At 41.4% G+C, this 19,559-nt stretch overlaps 1 protein-coding gene across 1 annotated transcript in view; it reads right to left on the bottom strand.

Moving 5' to 3' along the window:
• Positions 1–600: 600 nt before the first annotated feature.
• The window catches only part of ALDH16A1 (aldehyde dehydrogenase 16 family member A1), a 48,073-nt gene continuing 29,114 nt past the window's right edge, over positions 601–19,559 (bottom strand). The window contains exons 11-17 of the mRNA XM_077259645.1: positions 19,419–19,524; positions 18,319–18,488; positions 10,042–10,209; positions 5,704–5,908; positions 5,081–5,266; positions 3,253–3,378; positions 601–1,350 (exon numbers count right to left, since the gene is read on the bottom strand). Coding sequence (XP_077115760.1) covers positions 1,177–1,350; positions 3,253–3,378; positions 5,081–5,266; positions 5,704–5,908; positions 10,042–10,209; positions 18,319–18,488; positions 19,419–19,524 — 1,135 coding nt within the window. The 3' untranslated portion in view covers positions 601–1,176. The remainder of the gene's footprint in view (positions 1,351–3,252; positions 3,379–5,080; positions 5,267–5,703; positions 5,909–10,041; positions 10,210–18,318; positions 18,489–19,418; positions 19,525–19,559) is intronic.

Raw genomic sequence — 19,559 nt, 5'->3', positions numbered from 1 at the left:
CCCCCAGCCCACATGTGCATGCACTGGCTCCCATTGATTTTCCCAGCCCACATGTGCATGCACTGGCTCCCTTTGACCCTCCAGCCCACATGTGCATGTACTGGCTCCCATTGACCCTCCAGCCCACATGTGCATGCACTGGCTCCCATTGACCCTCCAGCCCACATGTGCATGCACTGGTTCCCATCGCCCCCCCCCCCAGCCCACATGTGCATGCACTGGCTCCCATTGACCCTCCAGCCCACATGTGCATGCACTGGCTCCCATTGACCCTCCAGCCCACATGTGCATGTACTGGCTCCCATTGACCCTCCAGCCCACATGTGCATGCACTGGCTCCCATCGACTCCCCCCCCCCAGCCCACATGTGCATGCACTGGCTCCCATTGACCCTCCAGCCCACATGTGCATGTACTGGCTCCCATTGACCCTCCAGCCCACATGTGCATGCACTGGCTCCCATCGACCCTCCAGCCCACATGTGCATGCACTGGATCCCATTGACCCCCCAGCCCACAGAAGCATTTTTCAGGCTACTTTCATTCCAAGCTAGGCTAAGCAACTAAACCAAATAACAACCATCAACAGGTACGCCGCCGCTTTTGTAAGAAGCCGCCATGTTTTTATTAATTCTAGACAAATCCTTTAAGCTTTTGCCTTATGGAAAAGAGAAAAATACTAAAAACTCAACTAGTACAAATAATTTGAAATGTGGAATTTTATGGTAAATTAAGTTTTTGGTCAACGTTCTTCATTAATGGACTATTAAGTTCATCCGCCTTCATCCTCCTTATTTCAGAAAATTGCAGGGCTCCTCAGTAAATGATGGGGGAAATATCGACCCCCAATAAAAGCCAATTAAAGTGGCCAACAACATAAGATATTTGATGAAAGGTCCATCTATTTTTTTGTGGAATCTGCTGATAATCTGGGAAACAGATAGCCCAGCGTTCCAGTGTATAGGGAGTTCGGAGACATAGCCATCTAATAAGAACGGCCAGCTATAAAACCCATGGCGCTGCTTATATGAAAAGGCGGCCATGTTTTTCGGGTCTCATAAAACCCCTTTAAGAAACAGGGAGCACATATGTGAAGGGTTTACTGGTCTTGAGAAATGCACTGAGGTATGAATTGTAAGGCAGAGGGTCCCCTGATGGCGACAAGGCTGTAACCAGGTTAGTTGGCAAATATTTCCCCCATGGGTATCCAGATGTTTTTGCACTGGGTGGCGTGATAGAGGAACTCTTCTCCTTCGCCCTCCTGGGGGTTCTCCCAGTCTCTGGGCAGGCCGTAGTTCACCCACGTTCGCTTGCAGTTTTCTGCAGACGACCACTCCATGAATTTCGATCCCTGTTGAAAGTGAGAATAAAAATTATTGCTATGAGTCCACGGTATCTGATCACAGTTGTCGACAGCTGGAAATTATAGAAGTGTAAGTTCTTAGTTTCCATGCTGCCCGACGTCTGCCCTGAATTTTGGACAAAGTGATTACTGCACTGATCGTTACTATTCGGCCTACAGAGACTTCAGCGCAGGTAAATCTCAGATTCAATCCTTTTCCTGCCACATCAATGAATTCAGAATTTAGACACGTCACGTTGTAAATATTCCTTCCGGAACTTTACCCTTAATTTTGCATCCAAGTATCACATTTAGAAACAAAGTGCACTAAAGGTCAGGTTTACCCAGAGTCACTTATACCCATGGCTACATGCATTCTTAAAGCACTGCCGTAACCACATGAAAAGTGGGCTGTTTTCGCTTTTATTTATTTCCATTGCTCCCCTAAATATTCTGTTTTTTGTTTTTTTTAAATCCGCCATATGGTTTCAGAGATATGTGCCATTTTGTTTTGTGCCAATTGTTATGGCTTTTATCAAGTGGGAGTGGCTCTGGATCCTCTGGGGCGTGTCTTTAGGCTGCCCAAAAAATTAATATCTCTGGAACTACATGATGGATTTCTAAAAAATAAACAACAATGTAATCAGGGGAGCATCATAAATAAAATAAGAACAAACTCTGGCATATTTTAAATAACAGTTCCAGTATCGTTCATGAGGGTCACTGTATGCTGTACAGGGGTGAGCTGATAGTTACAGACAGTCTTGATCCTGAGGTCACTTACTTCAGTATCAGGAACGGCCTTTGTGGAAAACTTTTTTGCATGACGGAGCCGCTGCCGATGACCTATTGTAGTCTCTATAACCCAATGCTAAATACTACATGGATGTTCCAGCACACTGCGAAACGTTTGTCTTGGAATAATACAGGCAGGGTCCTGAGTAGAATAATTCCTATTAAACTCCTCAAAACAACCGCCAGCATAAATCAGAGTATTTAAAAGGGTTCTCCAGGACTTAGTTTGGATGACGTATTCTCGCCAATTAGCTGTACACAGGGTATGGAGCGGATCAGGTCCCATTCACTAGAATAGGAGCTGAGCAGTAGTACCTGAGACCAGTCACTAAACAGTATATGGAGCTGTGCTGTCCCGCTTTGGAGCTGATAACCGTAGATTAGTGTGGGGTGCTGAATATTGGACCCCCACTGATCTGATACCGATAATCTACGCTATGTATAAGCCATCAGCATATTTGTTTGTGCTACATACCCAATTTAACCCCTTTCCATATCATTGATACAGTCGAGTAAACCATGATTAGTCAGACAGATTGGATATGTATTATTCCATTACAAATGAGAATACTTTATTTATTACTCACTTCCACTGTGGGAAAATTTTGCGTGATCCCAGAAAACCCCTTTAAGGGAATTCTTTAGATGCCTTACACAAGACATAAGGGGCTGTTTAGACGGGTTGGTGTGAGCAGTTTGTTCCTGATCACTGCCTAGTACTAACACTTCCAGCTATGCAACGACAAACCATGATTGGAAGATTTGTCACCGATTGCATGGGCTACAATAATCTGTTTATCCGAAGGATGATTTATTGGAGGCAGCCATCTTGCTTGAATTGACAGCATTTAGATATGCTTTACAGCAGTCATATGGTCCATGTAACACTGGCATCCAGAGATGACTGACTTCTATGGGGGAGTGCAGTGGGCATGCTCTGTGACCTGTGCAGTGGTCATTGCGCAGAGAACAGGAGGAGGGGAGGCATGTCCATCACCGACTTTAGAAAATCGATCCAGGATTGCCATCATGATTTCGGTATAAAACAGAAGTTTAGACACCAGGGTGAATACCGCAAGATGGAAAGGAAAAAGACAGAAGAATAAAGGGCATTACCTGCTCAGATCCGAAGTACCACATGGCTTGTATATCTTGGTGCTCCACAAGGTATTTGGACAAATGGTCCCGTCCACCGGTAAGTACGTTGACTACCCCTCCTGGGAGGTCGGACGTGTCAAATACCTGAGAAAAGAATAAAAAGTAACAATCAGAGACAGAAATAAAGTCTATCAGGAATTATTGAAAACATCAGATGACTTTTCTGAATATGTCCTGAAGGACCTTAAGGAGAAACAAAACTATTGGATATTTTTTTTTTAGTTACTCGTCAAATATTTAAATTGTGACTCAGACTCTTAATACTGTATTTTCCTCAACTTTTCAGGTAAAATCCACCTGATGGTCGAGGTCGACTAAAAGGCTACGGCAAGCCGGAGAAACAAGTGCAGTTTTATGTGCTCCTATTTAGAAAAAAAAAAAGGGTCTAATACTTTGATATTTTTGTGTTTGGGTGGAAAAGGAGGAAAGTAAGAGACTTTGGAGAAAAGATGACGTACATAATGTTATGTGAAATATATCCATCTACATGTTAATACTAGATAAGAGAACATTTGCAGAAATATCCAATCTCTGTACAAGAAGGTACGATGGTCAAGGTATTTAAAATAATCCAAAATGTATATCGTTTCAATATATTTATAAGGAGGGGGTTTAAAAATCAAGCGTGAGGCATCTCTGTAAGCAGCCAAGATATGTACCAAGTCTGGTAAGTATTACATTAGTAGTTCCAAAGATATAATAGGACAATGATCTATTGGACATAGACAGGGATTGGTATTATTGAAAATAAAGAGTAAAAACGCCACCGTTTGAAGAAGCCAAGGCGAAACGTCGTCGTCGGGGTGGCAGCCTGAGTGTACATGGGTCTTCTATGCAGCACTACAGTAAGTTATACCTGGTATCATCTTGATTACTACTTCAGAGTAAGAGAGCCTAAGAGAGGAGTTCACACACGTAGGGACCCATCAGTGTTTGAGACCACCTTGACGATGGTTGATGGGCAGATAGAATTTGGCCAAATTCTATGCCAAGCATCTCATTTTTTCCTAATATTCAAAAACCGTATTGCTATTCCTATTTTATATATTTCACATTGACATGCCTTAGCACAATAGAGTGCAACCTTTTTTTGAATATCAAGGTCAGAACATCATGGATTGGTTCCAAGAACAGGACAGCAGAATTTCCTTTGCTTCCCCGATCTTCAGTCCTCAGATCTTTATCCTATAGGGCAGTGTTTCTCAACTCTGATCCTCAAGACCCACCAACAGGTCAAGTTTTCAGGATATCCTTAGTATTGCACAGGTGATAATTTCATCATCTGCTCAAGCATTAATTCCATCACCTGTGCAATACTAAGGAAATCCTGAAAACATGACCTGCTGGTGGGTCTTGAGGACTGGAGTTGAGAAACACTGCTACAGGGTATCTTTGGGGCAAGCACTTCCGCTCCTCCATCTAAATTGCAGCAACTTTGACCATCTTTGTCCACACTGGCCAATATTCCTACCAAATGACTACAACACCTAGTGACTCTGCCACAGTGGACTGCTGATGTTCTAAAGGCCAAAGGAGGTCCAATGCGCTAGGGGCATTTCGAATAAAGTGGCCATTCAGCGCGTGGTCACTTTTTTGGAGACTAATAACCACTTAATGATTTAACTAGTTCAGTCCTTCAGGACACACCGTTTTACACTTACAATACATTTTATAGTCCAGGTCCCATTATTAAGGAATTTTTATTCCCGCCAAAAAAGTGAACCAAGCTCTTACACCGCACATCATGGAGATCTCAACAATCTTATTCAGACCAAAATTGTGGTACCTGGTAAAAGTCAAGAGCCGGCAGAGGGAATTTTTCACTTGGTATAACCACCACAGCGTTTCCTCGAACTATCGCAGGGGCAAAGAGGCTCACAAAACTGAGGAGAGGGTTTTCATCAGGGCAGGCGATGCCCACAACTCCTACAGGTTCTCGTATAAGAACAGTCGCTCCATAAAGTAATGTTTCCTTAAAAGAAAAAAAAAAAAAGAATCAAAAGCTCAGATTGACCCAATTATGTATGAGCCTACAAATCCCACATCTGTATTCGTGACCCCCAAATATATATTTCAGGGTCCTGAAATATATCCTACGATGGTTTGTGGAAAGATGATGCAGAAGATAGGCCAACCATGGCAAACCAAGAGTTTGGTAGGTCAAGTTACAACCTCTCGAATCAAGTTTTCTTGAGACACAAAACACTGCCATGGTTGTCTGCCAACCTCTTATCTCCTTACTGGTTGGACAAGTCTGGGAACATACTAATTGCCCGATCACGGCTATGTTAGGAGTAGAGCCAGCTATAGTCTGGCCAGGTCGTCTTCTAAGGTCACCGTGTGGAAACCATATGTGTTGTCCACAGTGAGCACATTCATGACGTGATTTCATGCACTGGAACATCTTACCTGTACAGTGCCACCATATTTATCACAATACGCTCCCCAGTAGAACAGTCGTTGGATGCTCAGGTCCACCTCTTGCAAAGCCTTCTCCTTAGAGCGCCCAGTCAAGGTACTCAGTCGTTGAGATACCTCTTCCCTCCGCAGCTCAAGATTTTCAGCCATATAGTACACAATCTGGGCTCGATTATGTGCGGCCCTTTTGCCCCACCTGTAAATTTTAAGAATAAGTGGTATTTTAAGACAATAACTTATACAGCACCTGAGCAAATATACATTATATGGAAGGACAGGAAACATTGTCCTCTGTACCCCAATACTAATTCTCTATGTATAGAAATTTACAGTCTGGTACAGTCTGGTGAGGATTGGCGTCATAATATTGCTAATAACACAAATGGTAAACTTTCTATAGTCAAGGTCAGTCGGCTGCACCTAAGGCTCAAAGACTTTTGTTGTGCATTGAAATGGGAAGGTCATATGCTGCCACTGAAAAAAGGGAGCAAACAAGATCTCGGTTCAAAGGGAACACTGTATAAATTAAATGAGAGGAAGCCCCCATACACAGACTAAAGTCAATATCGACAACTTCTGCCGACAGTCTAATGTGTATGGAGGCCCTGGACAACTGATGGTTGGGGAAGATGTCGATCGGGCATGTCCGATTTTGGATTGCTGATTGGTTTGTTAGATGAGCAGTCACCAAAGGTGACCGTCTGTGGCTTTCTCAGAGAGAACACAGGAATGCATGGTCAAGCAAGCGCTCCTATGTATGGAAGATATGGCCAATGTGGCTGTTGGCCGAACAACTGGCCGAACCATCATTCAGCCAACCGCCATCTAATGTACAGTACATGGCCGACTAAAGACGAGCTGTAATTTTATTTTCTGATCACCACAGTGGTACGAAACCAAACGCGAAGATTCCTGGTGTTGGGAATGCAGAGATGGGTCATGGTGTTGTAGGACCATGTCTTAAGGAAGAACTGTCTGCTCTTCACACATGTTCACTCAGTACATTATTGTATTCCCTACTATATCCCGATTCTAGAGCATTTTTTTTTCTAATTCTATATTGAGCAGTTGCTCTTTTCCCTACTAAAAATTTATGAATAAAATTGAAAAGTGGGAGTTACCAGCTGGGAGGCAGGGAGTGTCCTTACAGTCTGATAACTACCAATCAGTGCAGGGACACGTCCCTTAGAGTGACAAAGGGAATGGTAACACCCATATGTCAATTTATTCATTTCTAGGAGGAATAACAGATGTGTATGGGCATAATGTTACGAAAACACTCACATTGGACCGGACTGGGAAGAGGTAATGGAGACAACAATATGATTACAAAGCAAAAAAGTGCTAAAGGACCATTAAAAAATCTGTTTTCTGTCCACTGCTTGCTTATCTATTTAGAAGGCAGAAAAGACAAACAAAAGGCTAAAATAAAAATAAAAAGTCCTCAAGCACTATGATATGATTTTCATTGTACTGTAATCACCTCTTAATTATTTAACTTTCAACTCACATGTACCGTATTTGTATACTTTTTTACAGAGCTGGTGTGACCTTTATTATATACTACTGTCATAAAAATCAAGAATGTATGACAAAAAACAGTAAAATTATTGGATGGAAAAGCCCCTTGAAGCCACGGCGACACGCACGTCAGGAAACAAGGGTGCTGCACCATAAGATATTATGCTCTAGGCACTTACTTTTGGCTTTAGTCATTATGTCATTTAGGCTATTGACCATCTGCTTCATACTGTGAATAAAGGGCATAAAAAGCACTGCACTATAGAACTTTATGCACTTATTATGGACCTGGAACATACTGCAATTAGTGATATGCTGGTTTAAATATTTACCACTGTCCTCTATCAGTCCCGTCTATGCTGTTATTTATTCTGTGAGCTACCAGTACATCCAGATCCTCCTCTACAAGTGACTCTCCTAGTTTTACTCTCCCTCATTGAAATTGCAAGCTGTTATTTACTCTGTGGTCTATCAGTACATCCAGATCCTCCTCTACAAGTGACTCTCCTAGTTTTACTCTCCCTGATTGACATTGCAAGCTGTTATTTAGTCTGTGATCTACCAGTACATCTAGATCCTCCTCTACAATTGACTCTAGTTTTACTCTCCCTGATTGACACTACATGCTGTTATTTACTCTGTGGTCTACCAGTACATCCAGATCCTCCTCTACAAGTGACTCTCCTAGTGTCACTCTCCCTGATTGACATTGCATGATATTTACTCTGTGGTCTACAAGTCAATCCAGATCCCTCTCCACAAGTGACTCTCCTAGTTTTACTCTCCTGATTGACATTGCACGTTGTTATTTTCTCTGTGGTCTACCACTACACCCAGATCCTTTTCTACAAATGGGTCTCCTAGCTTTACTCTCCCTGATTGACATTGCATGCTGTTATTTACGCTGTGATCTACAAGTCCATCCAGATCCTTCTCTACAAGTGACTCTCCTAATTTTACTCTCCCTCATTGACATTGCATGCTGTTATTTATTCTGTGATCTACCAGTACACCCAGATCCTCCTCTACAAGTGACTCTCCTAGTTTTACTCTCCCTGATTGACATTGCACGCTGTTATTTACTCTGTGATCTACCAGTACACCCAGATCCTCCTCTACAAGTGACTCTCCTAGTTTTACTCTCCCTGATTGACATTGCACGCTGTTATTTACTCTGTGGTCTACCAGTACATCCAGATCCTTCTCTACAAGTGATTCTCCTAGTTTTATTCCCTCCAAGACATATGATGCCCACATATTCACATATTACAGGTGCAGATCTTTACATTTTTCCACATTAAATCCCATTTGCCAAGTAGACGCCCAAACATTAGGTTTCTCCAAGTGTTTTATCTATATGGTTTTCCCAAGTACCGATCTTCGATTTCGTTGTTTATATTTTAGATGTTGCGTGATTATTTATGTCCCGTAATACAATGATTTATAAAACTCTCTAAAAAAAATAAATTAAAATAAATCTAATTTAAAAAAAAAGCCATTTCTTTTTATTCCTGCAGAAAACACATATCCAATAGTGACACGATATAAAACTACAAGTGCACGCCTTGCATTCCTGGAGGAGCCAGAAGACTTTGGCTTGGCTATATTGTTTTCTCAGAGTAGATTTTTTGTCTGCTCTAATTAGTACTAAGTCTTCTGAGAAAATTTACATATGTTGCATCATCCGCCTCTTGCACAAAGAAGGTGTTGGATAAATAAATTGTTTTAGCCATTTAAACCTCTTCATCTTAATAGACCTGGGGGATTTTTGGAATCCATCTACATCTGTGCCTGGCGGATTGTATTTTCTGGCACTGGAGACCATGAGAAAATATGAATAAATTGTGTAATATTCCTGCCCAAACAGAATAAATGAGATGTGACGGTAGGTTTGTGAAATTGGCCATACATTAATTACATGTGCACTTGAAGGTATCTTCTAAAATATCTCAAGTTCCAGACAGAAACAGACAAGATAACCAATGTAATGAGGCCGGACAGTGTTTGGTTTCACAAACCAAGGTGCACCATGGCGGGGCCATACATTTCAATGGACCTTCCCACCTACATATCAGTGCCCATCCGAATCCAGGTTGACCTGTGTAAACAGGCTACAAAATTACCACTGTTTAGCAAATAAGCAGCTGTTCAGCAATCATTTAGGACCCTGGGTCGGCCAGTGTAAATATACACCTTAGATCGCACAATCAGAAAATATCTTGGCCATCTCTTCCATACATAGGAGGAGTGTTCACTCTGGGTTTGGAGAGTCCGGGAAAATGTTACCCCCTGATTGTGGCCGTTGTACAGATGGTGGAGGAGGCTAATGCTATAGGCTTGTTCCTCAGGGGCTGGCCTATTTCCAGTGAACGGAAATCTTAATACTTCCAACATAAGACATTTTGGACTATCACAGCTTCATGGAAACAGTTTGGGGAAGACCCTATTCTGTTCCCCATGACTGAGTCCAGTGCACAAGGCCCATACAGTCATGGAGGGCAAATTTGATGGAAGAACCTGACCGGCCGTCAGCCCCATCCAACACCTATGACGGTGAGCCCGGCCTCTCCCCAACATCAGTGTCTGACCTCACAAATGTTCTTCTAGAAAAAAAATTCCCAAAGCTGTCCAGAAAATCTGGTATAAAACCTTCCCAGAAGAGCAGGAGCCAATTCCATAATTAATGTCAATGGATGTAGAACTGGAGGTCAGGTTCCAGTTTTATGTAAGGGGCACATAGCCTTTCCATATAGTGCACATCTATGTTTGTAGACCTCTCATCATAAGTCTGGTGCAGACAGGACGTACCCAGGAGCAGCCTTGTGAGCTGCTTCCACTGCGTTGCGCACATCTTTCCGGTTTCCATCAGCTACATATGCCATGACGGCTCCATCAGATCCAAGGATGGGTCGAGAGTACATGCCGTCTGGACGTTTTTGGGCGCCTCCATAATACAGCTTGTAAGTTCTATCGACACTGGAGGCAAATGACAAAGCAAACAGAAAAAAAAAGATTATTCACATGAATGAGCAAATATGGGACTTGTCTTCATCCCACTGAAACACAGACGACAGGAGGACTAACAGAGGCAGCATGCAAAGTTCTAACACGGCTAGTACTGACTGGATAAAAGGGACATAAACCCATTAACAAGGGGAACTAACAACCCCCTGACAGTAAATCAGGGAGGAATAACACAATCCATAGAACTAATACAAGAAATGTCAGAATTTATTAAATTATAGAATCCTGCCTCTGATGATAAGGAAACTGCTGAAAACTCTTCCGGAAAGGACAGTCTAAAAATGCCTTTAAAAGTAACTTTGTAATAGATCTAAGAGAAATCCACTTCTTTCTTCGCCAGGACGGATCGATCGTTCTCAAAATTCTCAATTCAGGGGTAAAACCTGTGCTCAGAGAAGATATGTTTTTAGATTACGGAGACAGTAGTTGGTGCTGGTTAAGACTATGTGGAGGGGAGGAAAGAAAAGAACGCAGAGCTCCTACCTTCTACTCCCTCCTCAGTTTACATAGAATCTTATAAGCAACAACTGTCATCGAACTCAGTAATATAAATATCTGCCTTCACTAAACTAAGATTTTACCTGTGAATTGAACATTTTGGATATGAATGATTAGTCCAGGAGGGGAGAGAAGCAGATTTCTCTGATAAGGCATACCATATGTTCCCAAAAAATAAGCCATAGCATTATTTTACAGGATTTTTGGAATATGCATGAAATGTAAACCTTACTACAAAAATAAGCCCTATTCAGGGCTAATGTTTGGGGTTCGCTGAGTGCTAAAGCTTGAGAAATGGCTTTATAACCTTTTCCAGACTGATGATCTCAATTACTTTGTTTCCCATTTCTTCAAAAATTTCTTTGGATTGCATCATGATGTCTAGCTTTTGAAGATCTTTTGGTCTACTTCACTTTGTCAGGCAGGTCCTATTTAAAGTGATTTCTTGATTTAAAACGTGTGGCAGTAATCAGGCCTGGGCGTGGCAAGGGAATGTGAACTCAGCTTCCCAAAAATGTGATAAACCACAGTTAATTTAATGTTTTCGCGAGGGTGGGTGGGGGGATTCAGTTTTTCACACAGGGCCCTGTACATTTGGATTATTATCTCCAGTTCTAAGAAGCACCGTCAGCACAGACTGGTGAATATCAGCATCTTGTATAAAACAGCGAATAGTCTGAACACACTACACAAAGAAGCAACAACACATGTAGCTGATTAGAAGAAGTAAGCCAGAGATTGTGATCCCTGTAGTTATAGGGTCACTTTCCTTTACCCCTTCAATTTCTTGGCACTTTTCACTTTTTCATCCCTATTTTCTACAAATCACAACCTTTTAATTGAAGACTTGAGTTTTAGCTACCGTTTTCTGCCACCATTTAAAGGGGAAGTCACCAGGTCAAAAATGTTTTTGCCATTAATTCTAGAGACAAGGGCCTTTATTTGGTGTTAATTTTTTATTATCTTTCCTGAGGGGATCAGAGTAAAGAGGCAGAATAATCTAAGACACGCCCAAGAGGATCCCGTAAGCCACACCTTCTTAGTAAAGACCAATAAATAAGCTCAAAATAAAAAGGACAATATCTCAACCTATAAAAAGACAAAAAGGATGACGAATGACAATAGTCCTAACACAAAGGGCAATATAGACATGTGTTTGTGGTTGAACCAAAGGGAAAAACACCCCTGTGCTAATAAAAATGAGTCCTAGTGTAAAGTATAAAGCATAGTCAATACAATGTTAAGCATGCATAATAAGAGCAAAGAATGACATGCCAAAATGGAAATATAAATCGATAATGCAGTAAAAGTCCCTATTAGGATGTAATAATATGCATCATGGCAGCCAAGATGGAGACTCACCCACCAAACACACCCGACAAGCTTTTCACAAATACTTCATCAAGTTACCCTTGAAGAAGCATTTGCGAAACGCGCGTCAGGAGTGTGGTGTCCAAGGGACTTACTGCATTATTTATTTACAGCTCCGTTTTGGCATGCCATTCTTTGCTTATAATATGCATACTTATGCTTTATACTCTTTAGTAGGACTATATTTTAGTACCTCAGGGGCATTTTTCCCCTTTGATTCACCCACTAACACCTGTCTGTAGTGTCCTGTGTGTTGGGACTATTATCATTCTTTAACTTTTAGAGGTACATACAACCTTTTTAATGTTTCTTTAGTCTATTTTTAGAAGACAAAATAACCCCACCCCCAAAAAAACATGGTGGCATTTTTATTTCTTATTTTTGGGGTGGATTTCTGTTTGACCACTTAAAGCTCATCAACTGCAGCATCTATGAGGTTAACAGTACACGATCAGCAGATTACAAGCAGGTTTTCCACTGGTTCACACGCTTCCAGGTGGAATGGCAGACCCGAATGCATAAAGCAGAATTCTAAGTATTTACTAAACCAGACATGTTAGGAGTGGTGTTTGCTCCTCCGTAATACAGGTGCTCGCTCTTATTATATGTAGGAGGTATAAAAGGTCAAGATTACTGGCATTTATCCAAAATTAGGTACATTAGCCATGTGGTTCTACAGAACTCCCACACCGCACAATTGTGCTGAGTGTTTTCTCCACTACATCAAACATTAAAAATATGTCAAAGATCAGTGACTTTCCACTCTGGAAAAGCAAAAGCACAAAGCATAGAAACCTGCGAGAGCAAATGACACCAGGCAATAGTAATAGTAATCATATAATACTGTGACCCTTAAACAAGAACTTGTGTGTGCTCGCATCAAGACTTTAACCCCTTAGGCCATGGAACTTACCATAAGTATATATATTTTTTTTAACCTGGTGTGAATGTCGCCGTTCTCCTGAATCCGGCATAGTTTTTCTTTTTTTTCTGCACCTCTCCGTTCCCAAGATATGGCCTCATCATTATTAATCTGGTTTTGTTAGCCAAACGGGTGTAGACTTCAAAGAACACTCCCACGAGGATGATCTAATGATCCCACCCACTCGGATAGCAAGGCCAGATTAAGAAAGATGAAGCCATATCTCAGCAATAGAGTGGCACAGGCATACAGGTAAAATGACGCCAAATTCAGGAGAATAGCGGCGTTTACACCAGGTAAAAAAAAAAACCATTTACAGCAAGGGAGAGGTCCGCTTTTTATAGGTTTTTCCCAGGATAAAAAGTGATGTACTTTCCATCAGATAGGATCTGACCAAGTGACTGCTGGCACCCCCAGCGATCTTCGTAACAGGACAGTGCAGACCCGCCATCTTGAATGGAGCAGAGGTGGGAATGCATAATCTCCTTGCGCAGGCGTGTACTCCGGAGGACAGAGAATGAACTTCAATCCAATATTGCGGGCAGCATGCAGCCAGCGGGTAAGGAAAGGGTGAATCAAACACCCGAAAACCCCGCCCATATGACCCAAAACTGGTCCCGCCAAATTCAGGTGACAGGTTCCCTTTAATCTGAGAAGGTGCACAGTTTGGCGGCATTCTGGTTTTTATAGCAGCAGTGGGCGCCCCCAATGTGCACAAAGTCTAATCCTTATCGGCATGAATTCCATCTCCATTTCTCTACTGGAATGACGTAGCCGACACTGGATGGGTTGAGTGTCCCCTCTTCCATTGCGGAGACTCCGGTTCATCTGTATTTTCTGAGGAGTTCAGCAAGAACAACATCTGCAAAGAGTTTGTATGTTCTCCTCCTGTTTGGGTGGGTTTCCTCTAAGTTCTCTGGTTGCCTCCCCCACTCCAAAGACATACTGATAGGGAATTAAGATTGTGAGCCCTAATGGGGAAAGTGATGATTTCTGTACTGCGCTGCAAAATATGATGGTGCTATAATAAGGCTTTGTTTACATGAAGTGTTTTTTTTGTTGCTAAGGCAGCGCTCTGCAGCATGCAAACATAAAATATGAAAATTGAATTGCATTACTGCACTAAGAAATATGAAAAATTGAGACTACTTAGCACATAAATTGGTCAATTCAGGTGTACCTGGCAGCCACGTTAAGGCGTTTCTCGTTGCCAGGACCTAATGCCAATCCTCCCCCTCCACAGAGATATAGACTTTGGTCCAAGAGAGGATTCACATTAGGTTCCCAGAGAGATGTAGACTGTCTAAGAGAGTATTGACATTAGGTCCTGGCAACAAGAATCACCTTAACGTGGCTTCCAGGTACACATGAATTGGCCAATTTATGCGCTAAGCTTTCTCAATTTTTCAGATTTCTAGTGCAGTAATGCAATTCAGTTTTTCATATTTTATGTTTGCATGCTACAGCGCTATAGAGTGCTGCCTTATCTGTTTAATTGTATATGAGTTGGCGACTCTAGGTAAGCACCTGTTCAGACCTGTATTATGTTTGGATGTGACGGTCAGTTTTTTTTATTTTTTATATATTTTTTTTGCTGTCACCAGATTTGTCTTACCCCATCTGGTAGCAACATGATGCAGGGGAAGAGACCCTAATTCCAGCAATGTGTCACTTATTGGGCTGCTTGCTGTCATTTTGATCCAATCACTGATTTCTCTACCGTATAACCCCGCCCACACCACTGATTGGCAGCGTCACGTGTACATTGGCAGCAAGCTGCCAATCAGCTGTGAGGGCGGGGTTATACAGAGCTCATGAATATGGAGGACTACATGGCAGCAGGTTTACTGGTACTTCAAAGATAATCTCCTAAAGATAAAACTGTGATTATATCAAAATGATAACAAGCAGCCCAGTAAGCAACACATCACTGGAATCAGGGTCCCTGTCTCTACATTATGCTGATCTCAGATTAGGTGGCAAAAACCTGGTAACAGATTCCCTTTAATGCAAATTCAAAGCTGCTTTTTAGCAACAGATAGGAGATTTCAGAATTTTGTTTTTCGATGACGGAATTTAAGAACATGATCGTTTTTTAAATCTGCATCATGTCAATTCTTTCATCGAAAGTAGTAAAAAAAAGCTGCAAAAAAAAAAAAAAGGAGCAACAAACGTCTGAGTTTTTTTTGGTAGATAAAACTAACTTTCTTAGTTGCACATATACATAAACGATGAGCCACGGTGTATAAGGGTGTTGAGTCCTGAAGGTCACCTTGATGTGGTTGTGCTGACACTTCGTGTATGTATATGGTAGTACATTGGACACATGGAGTATTTGGGCACCTGTGCATTAAGTTAATGCTGAAGGTGTGTGGGTAACATTTTTTTCCTTTTTTGTGTGGAGCAAACATGTAATCCACCCCCCCCCCCCAAAAAAAAAAAAAAAAAAAGTCAAAATAGACCAGGAAAAAAATGCAACAAAAATGTTGAGAGTGAACACAGACTAAGGGAGTAAAAAAAAAAAAAAAAAAAAGTTGTATAAGGAATTCCAATGCAGACCAAATGGGAAGAAAAAACAGATGATCAAAAGGCTGGCGGTGGCGGGTTCTCCAGATTAGTCGTCTGGGGGTCAAAGACCCTGTAAAATACTACGCTTTAATCTGGAGGGAAGGAAACATTATACAGAACATGAACGGAAGATCCAGATGCTGGAATGTGGGAAATATCCCTGAGAAACATGGAGGATTTACAACCGGCAGGAACCAGGATCACAGCTGACGGCCGTCTCCAGACAGTCATTTTTAGGGAGGGAGGACCCCTGCCCCGAGGGAGGACACGCCATAGATTCAGTGTCTGCATTAGTCGCATTTTCCTGACTACAATGGAAACTATTTCCACCCGAATCGACTTCCCATTGAATTTTCAGCCGGTCAGTCTACAAAGCTGCAGTGTAAAGCATAAGGGATAGACTGAACAGTGTTCTAAGCCTCTAAACCATGGATGTCAAACTCAAATACTCAGAGGGTTAAAATTAAAAGCTAGGACAAAGCCACGGGCTAACAAAAAAATAAGTCTATAATTGAGATTTTTTTTTCTTATCAAATATAACGATGAACTTTTTCATATGGATCAAACTTAAAGGAGCCGTCCCGCAAACAAAGAACATTTTAAATAAATTATATTAAATAAATATTAAAATATTAGAATAATATAATGTTATGTAAGAGCAGGAAAAGCATAAGACCTAATGGACTAATATAAATATGTAATAAAAAAAAGGACTAAACACTTAATAATACAGATAAAGTATGATTCAAACAAAAGTGCCCCCAAACACAGTATGATACCCCCACACGCTCAGTATGATTACTCTACTGTACCCACCCCCTCAATCCCCCTTACAAATCACAATATGATTCTCAACAGTAGTCCCCTACGCAGCCCTCCATACAGTATAACGGCTACAAAAAGTGTTCCACAGTATAATGAGCCCCATATATTGCTAGATACAGTATTATGGCACGACAGTCCTCCATAAGGTATAACGGCCACAAAAAGTGCTCCACAGTATAATGAGCCCCATATATTGCTAGATACAGTAGAACGGCCTAACATAGTCCTCCATACAGCATAATGAGCCCCATATATTGTGCCATACAGCATAATGGCCCCACATAGTCCTCCATACAGTATAATGGCCCCATATAGTCCTCCATACAGTATAATGGCCACAAAAAGTGTTCCACAGTATAATGAGCCCCATATATTGCTCCATACAGTATTATGAGTATTATATAGTGCTGCATACAGTATAATGGCTCCACATAGTCTTCCATACAGTATAACAGCCACAAAAAGTGCTCCACAGTAAAATGAGCCCCATATATTGCTCCATACATTATAATGGCCCCACATAGTCTTCCATACAGTTTAACGGCCACAAAAATGCTCCACAGTATAATGAGACCCATATATTGCTCTATACAGTATTATGAGTATTATATAGTGCTGCATACAGTATAATGGCCCTACATAGTCCTCCATACAGTATAATGGCCCCACATAGTCCTCCATACAGTATAATGAGCCCCATATATTGTGCCATACAGTATAACAGCCCCACATAGTCCTTCATACAGCATAATAAGCCCCATATATTGTGCCACACAGTATAACAGCCCCACATAGTCCTCCATACAGTATAATGGCCCCACAGTCCTGACTATGGAAGGTACTGACCAAATTATGTGTCTGGGAAGGAAAAAAAAGGCAACTTATTGCAGGACAGTGGCTATAGTCATAGTGCACAGGAATCCAGAGCTTTAGGTACATACAGTGATGCAGCCGTCCCAAAAACTGCAAAGGTTGTATTTAATTTTTTTGTTTTTTCGGCATTTAACATAAGGTTTAAATAATTTTAGATGATTTTGATAGATCAGATTTATACAGACACAACAATGCTAAATAGATTTTCAATGAGAAATATGTATAATGTAATTAGGTGTTGCCTTTAGTTATTAAAATTGCAAGTTTGCAGCCTGTTACAAGTTTTAGATCTTTGCCTTGTGGGAGTTTCTCTCCCAGTAATATAGGCTGAATATGAGCTCTGTGTGTATTCCTGGTGACGCTGTCTTCACTTGCTTTCATGGTTTAGCACAGCTTCTATTCTGTACTTATTCGTCTCCGCCTGCTTTCTTCTTTGCATATAATCTGATATCTCTGCTCTCCATAACACATTAGATGCTTTCTCCTTTATCCACTGCAGATCTGTGTACAACCTCTTCCCTCCAGCTATCACTAACACTGAAAAATTGCAAGTTTATGGCCTGTTCCAAGTTTTAGATTTTTGCCTTGTGGGAGTTTCTCTCTCAGGAATATAGGCTGAATGTGAGCTGTGTATATTCCTGGTGCTGTTGTCTTCACTTGCTTTAGCACAGCTTCTATTCTGTACTTATTCCTCTCCATCTGCTTTCTCCCTTGCCTATAGTCTGTTTTCTCTGCTCTCCATAAGACTTTAAATGCTTTCTCCTTTATCAACTGGAGATGTGTGTACAACCCTTCCCTCTTGCTATCATTAAAACTGAAAAGTGAGGGGAAAAGCACTGAACTGGTCAAAGAGCTTACAGTCTGGGGCAGCAAAATGGTAGAAAAACTTTCATGAAGACTATTGGAAAGTTGCTTAACTTTGCATTTAAAAAGCAAATGAACAACAAAAATGTAAAAACCAAGGTTTGCCCACAGATACCACGCTTTGCCATTTACCTACTTACCTCGGAATTTGGGAATCCTGAACCTGAATGATGGAGGCGCTGACGTCTTTTTGGCCAGGAATTGGGGGAACATCGGCCCCATAAGTAAACGCAAATGTTTTGAGGTTCACATCTCCTGGGTTCGGCTTGGCTCTACTTTCCCAGGACGGTCGAACATATTCATATAGCCCCTGAAAATAAAGGATCAACTCGTCTTTGCAACAGGTTGTAAAGTGGAGCTCTATTAAATCCAAGAATAAAAAATAGCACAGTAACATAAGATAGAAATGTCTATCTAGTTCTACATCTGCTTAAATCAAATTGTCGTGTTAAATTTATTTTTTTGTGTTTTTTTCATGTCACGATCTGTATTAAAAGAACAAAATTGATAATCTTGCAATTTCCACTTTAGCCACTAGGTTTTTTGTTTTTTTTAAAGACTAACTTCCTGTTCTTTCAGGAAGAGTTTTCAGCAGGCTCCTTATCACAGACAGGATTACAATGACGGGCAACACACAGCTATCACAACAGGAGACCTTTGCACACGCTCATTAGATGCTTCAACATGCTAGGGTTGGGGTCTGATTATTGCTGCTAATGTACATGTGCCATTTCCTGAAACAGGAAGTTAGAGTGTAAAAAAGCCCCGATGGCCGGTATGAGAACTGCAGGATTTTTATTTATTTACTTTTTTGTAGGGGAGATGAACAAGAAACCCTCAATATTGTATTTTGTTATGCATTTCACTTTTTTTTTTGCACAATACTGATCACTCCCTCCAGGGACTTGAACACACGATCATTTGATTACATAGATAATACCCTGCACTACTTCTAAAGTGCAGAGCATTATCTACACTGCCGGTGTAGCCAGTGAAGTAACAGCAGGAGAGATCTCCCTCTGTCACGCTCCTTATATTAAGCATAGCATGTAAGGAGTTTGTGGAGCCGCTGCAAACACCGACAACGCTCATTTAAGTCTGCTACATCTTTGCTAGAAGCTGGTAGACACTGGCAGCCCTCCGATCACCCTCCCAGAGTGAATAATCAGTGCATCTCACATCATAATGGAAAATGGCACGTGAAAAGAGAAGTAATCATTCCAGGAAATCTCCCCTTTACCTCTTTTCCACCATCTCGGCCAAATCCACTTTCTTTATAGCCACCAAACCCGGCTGCTGCATCAAACATATTGTGCCCATTCACCCACACAGTACCAGCCTTGATGCTGAAAGTAAGGGAAAAAAAATTGGTAAAAGTGCC

The sequence above is a fragment of the Ranitomeya variabilis genome, chromosome 4 (assembly GCF_051348905.1).
Source record: "Ranitomeya variabilis isolate aRanVar5 chromosome 4, aRanVar5.hap1, whole genome shotgun sequence".
NCBI classification, from domain to species: Eukaryota; Metazoa; Chordata; class Amphibia; order Anura; family Dendrobatidae; genus Ranitomeya; species Ranitomeya variabilis.
The sequence above is the reverse complement of the archived record's forward strand: the minus strand, read 5'-3'. Positions and strand labels throughout refer to the sequence as shown.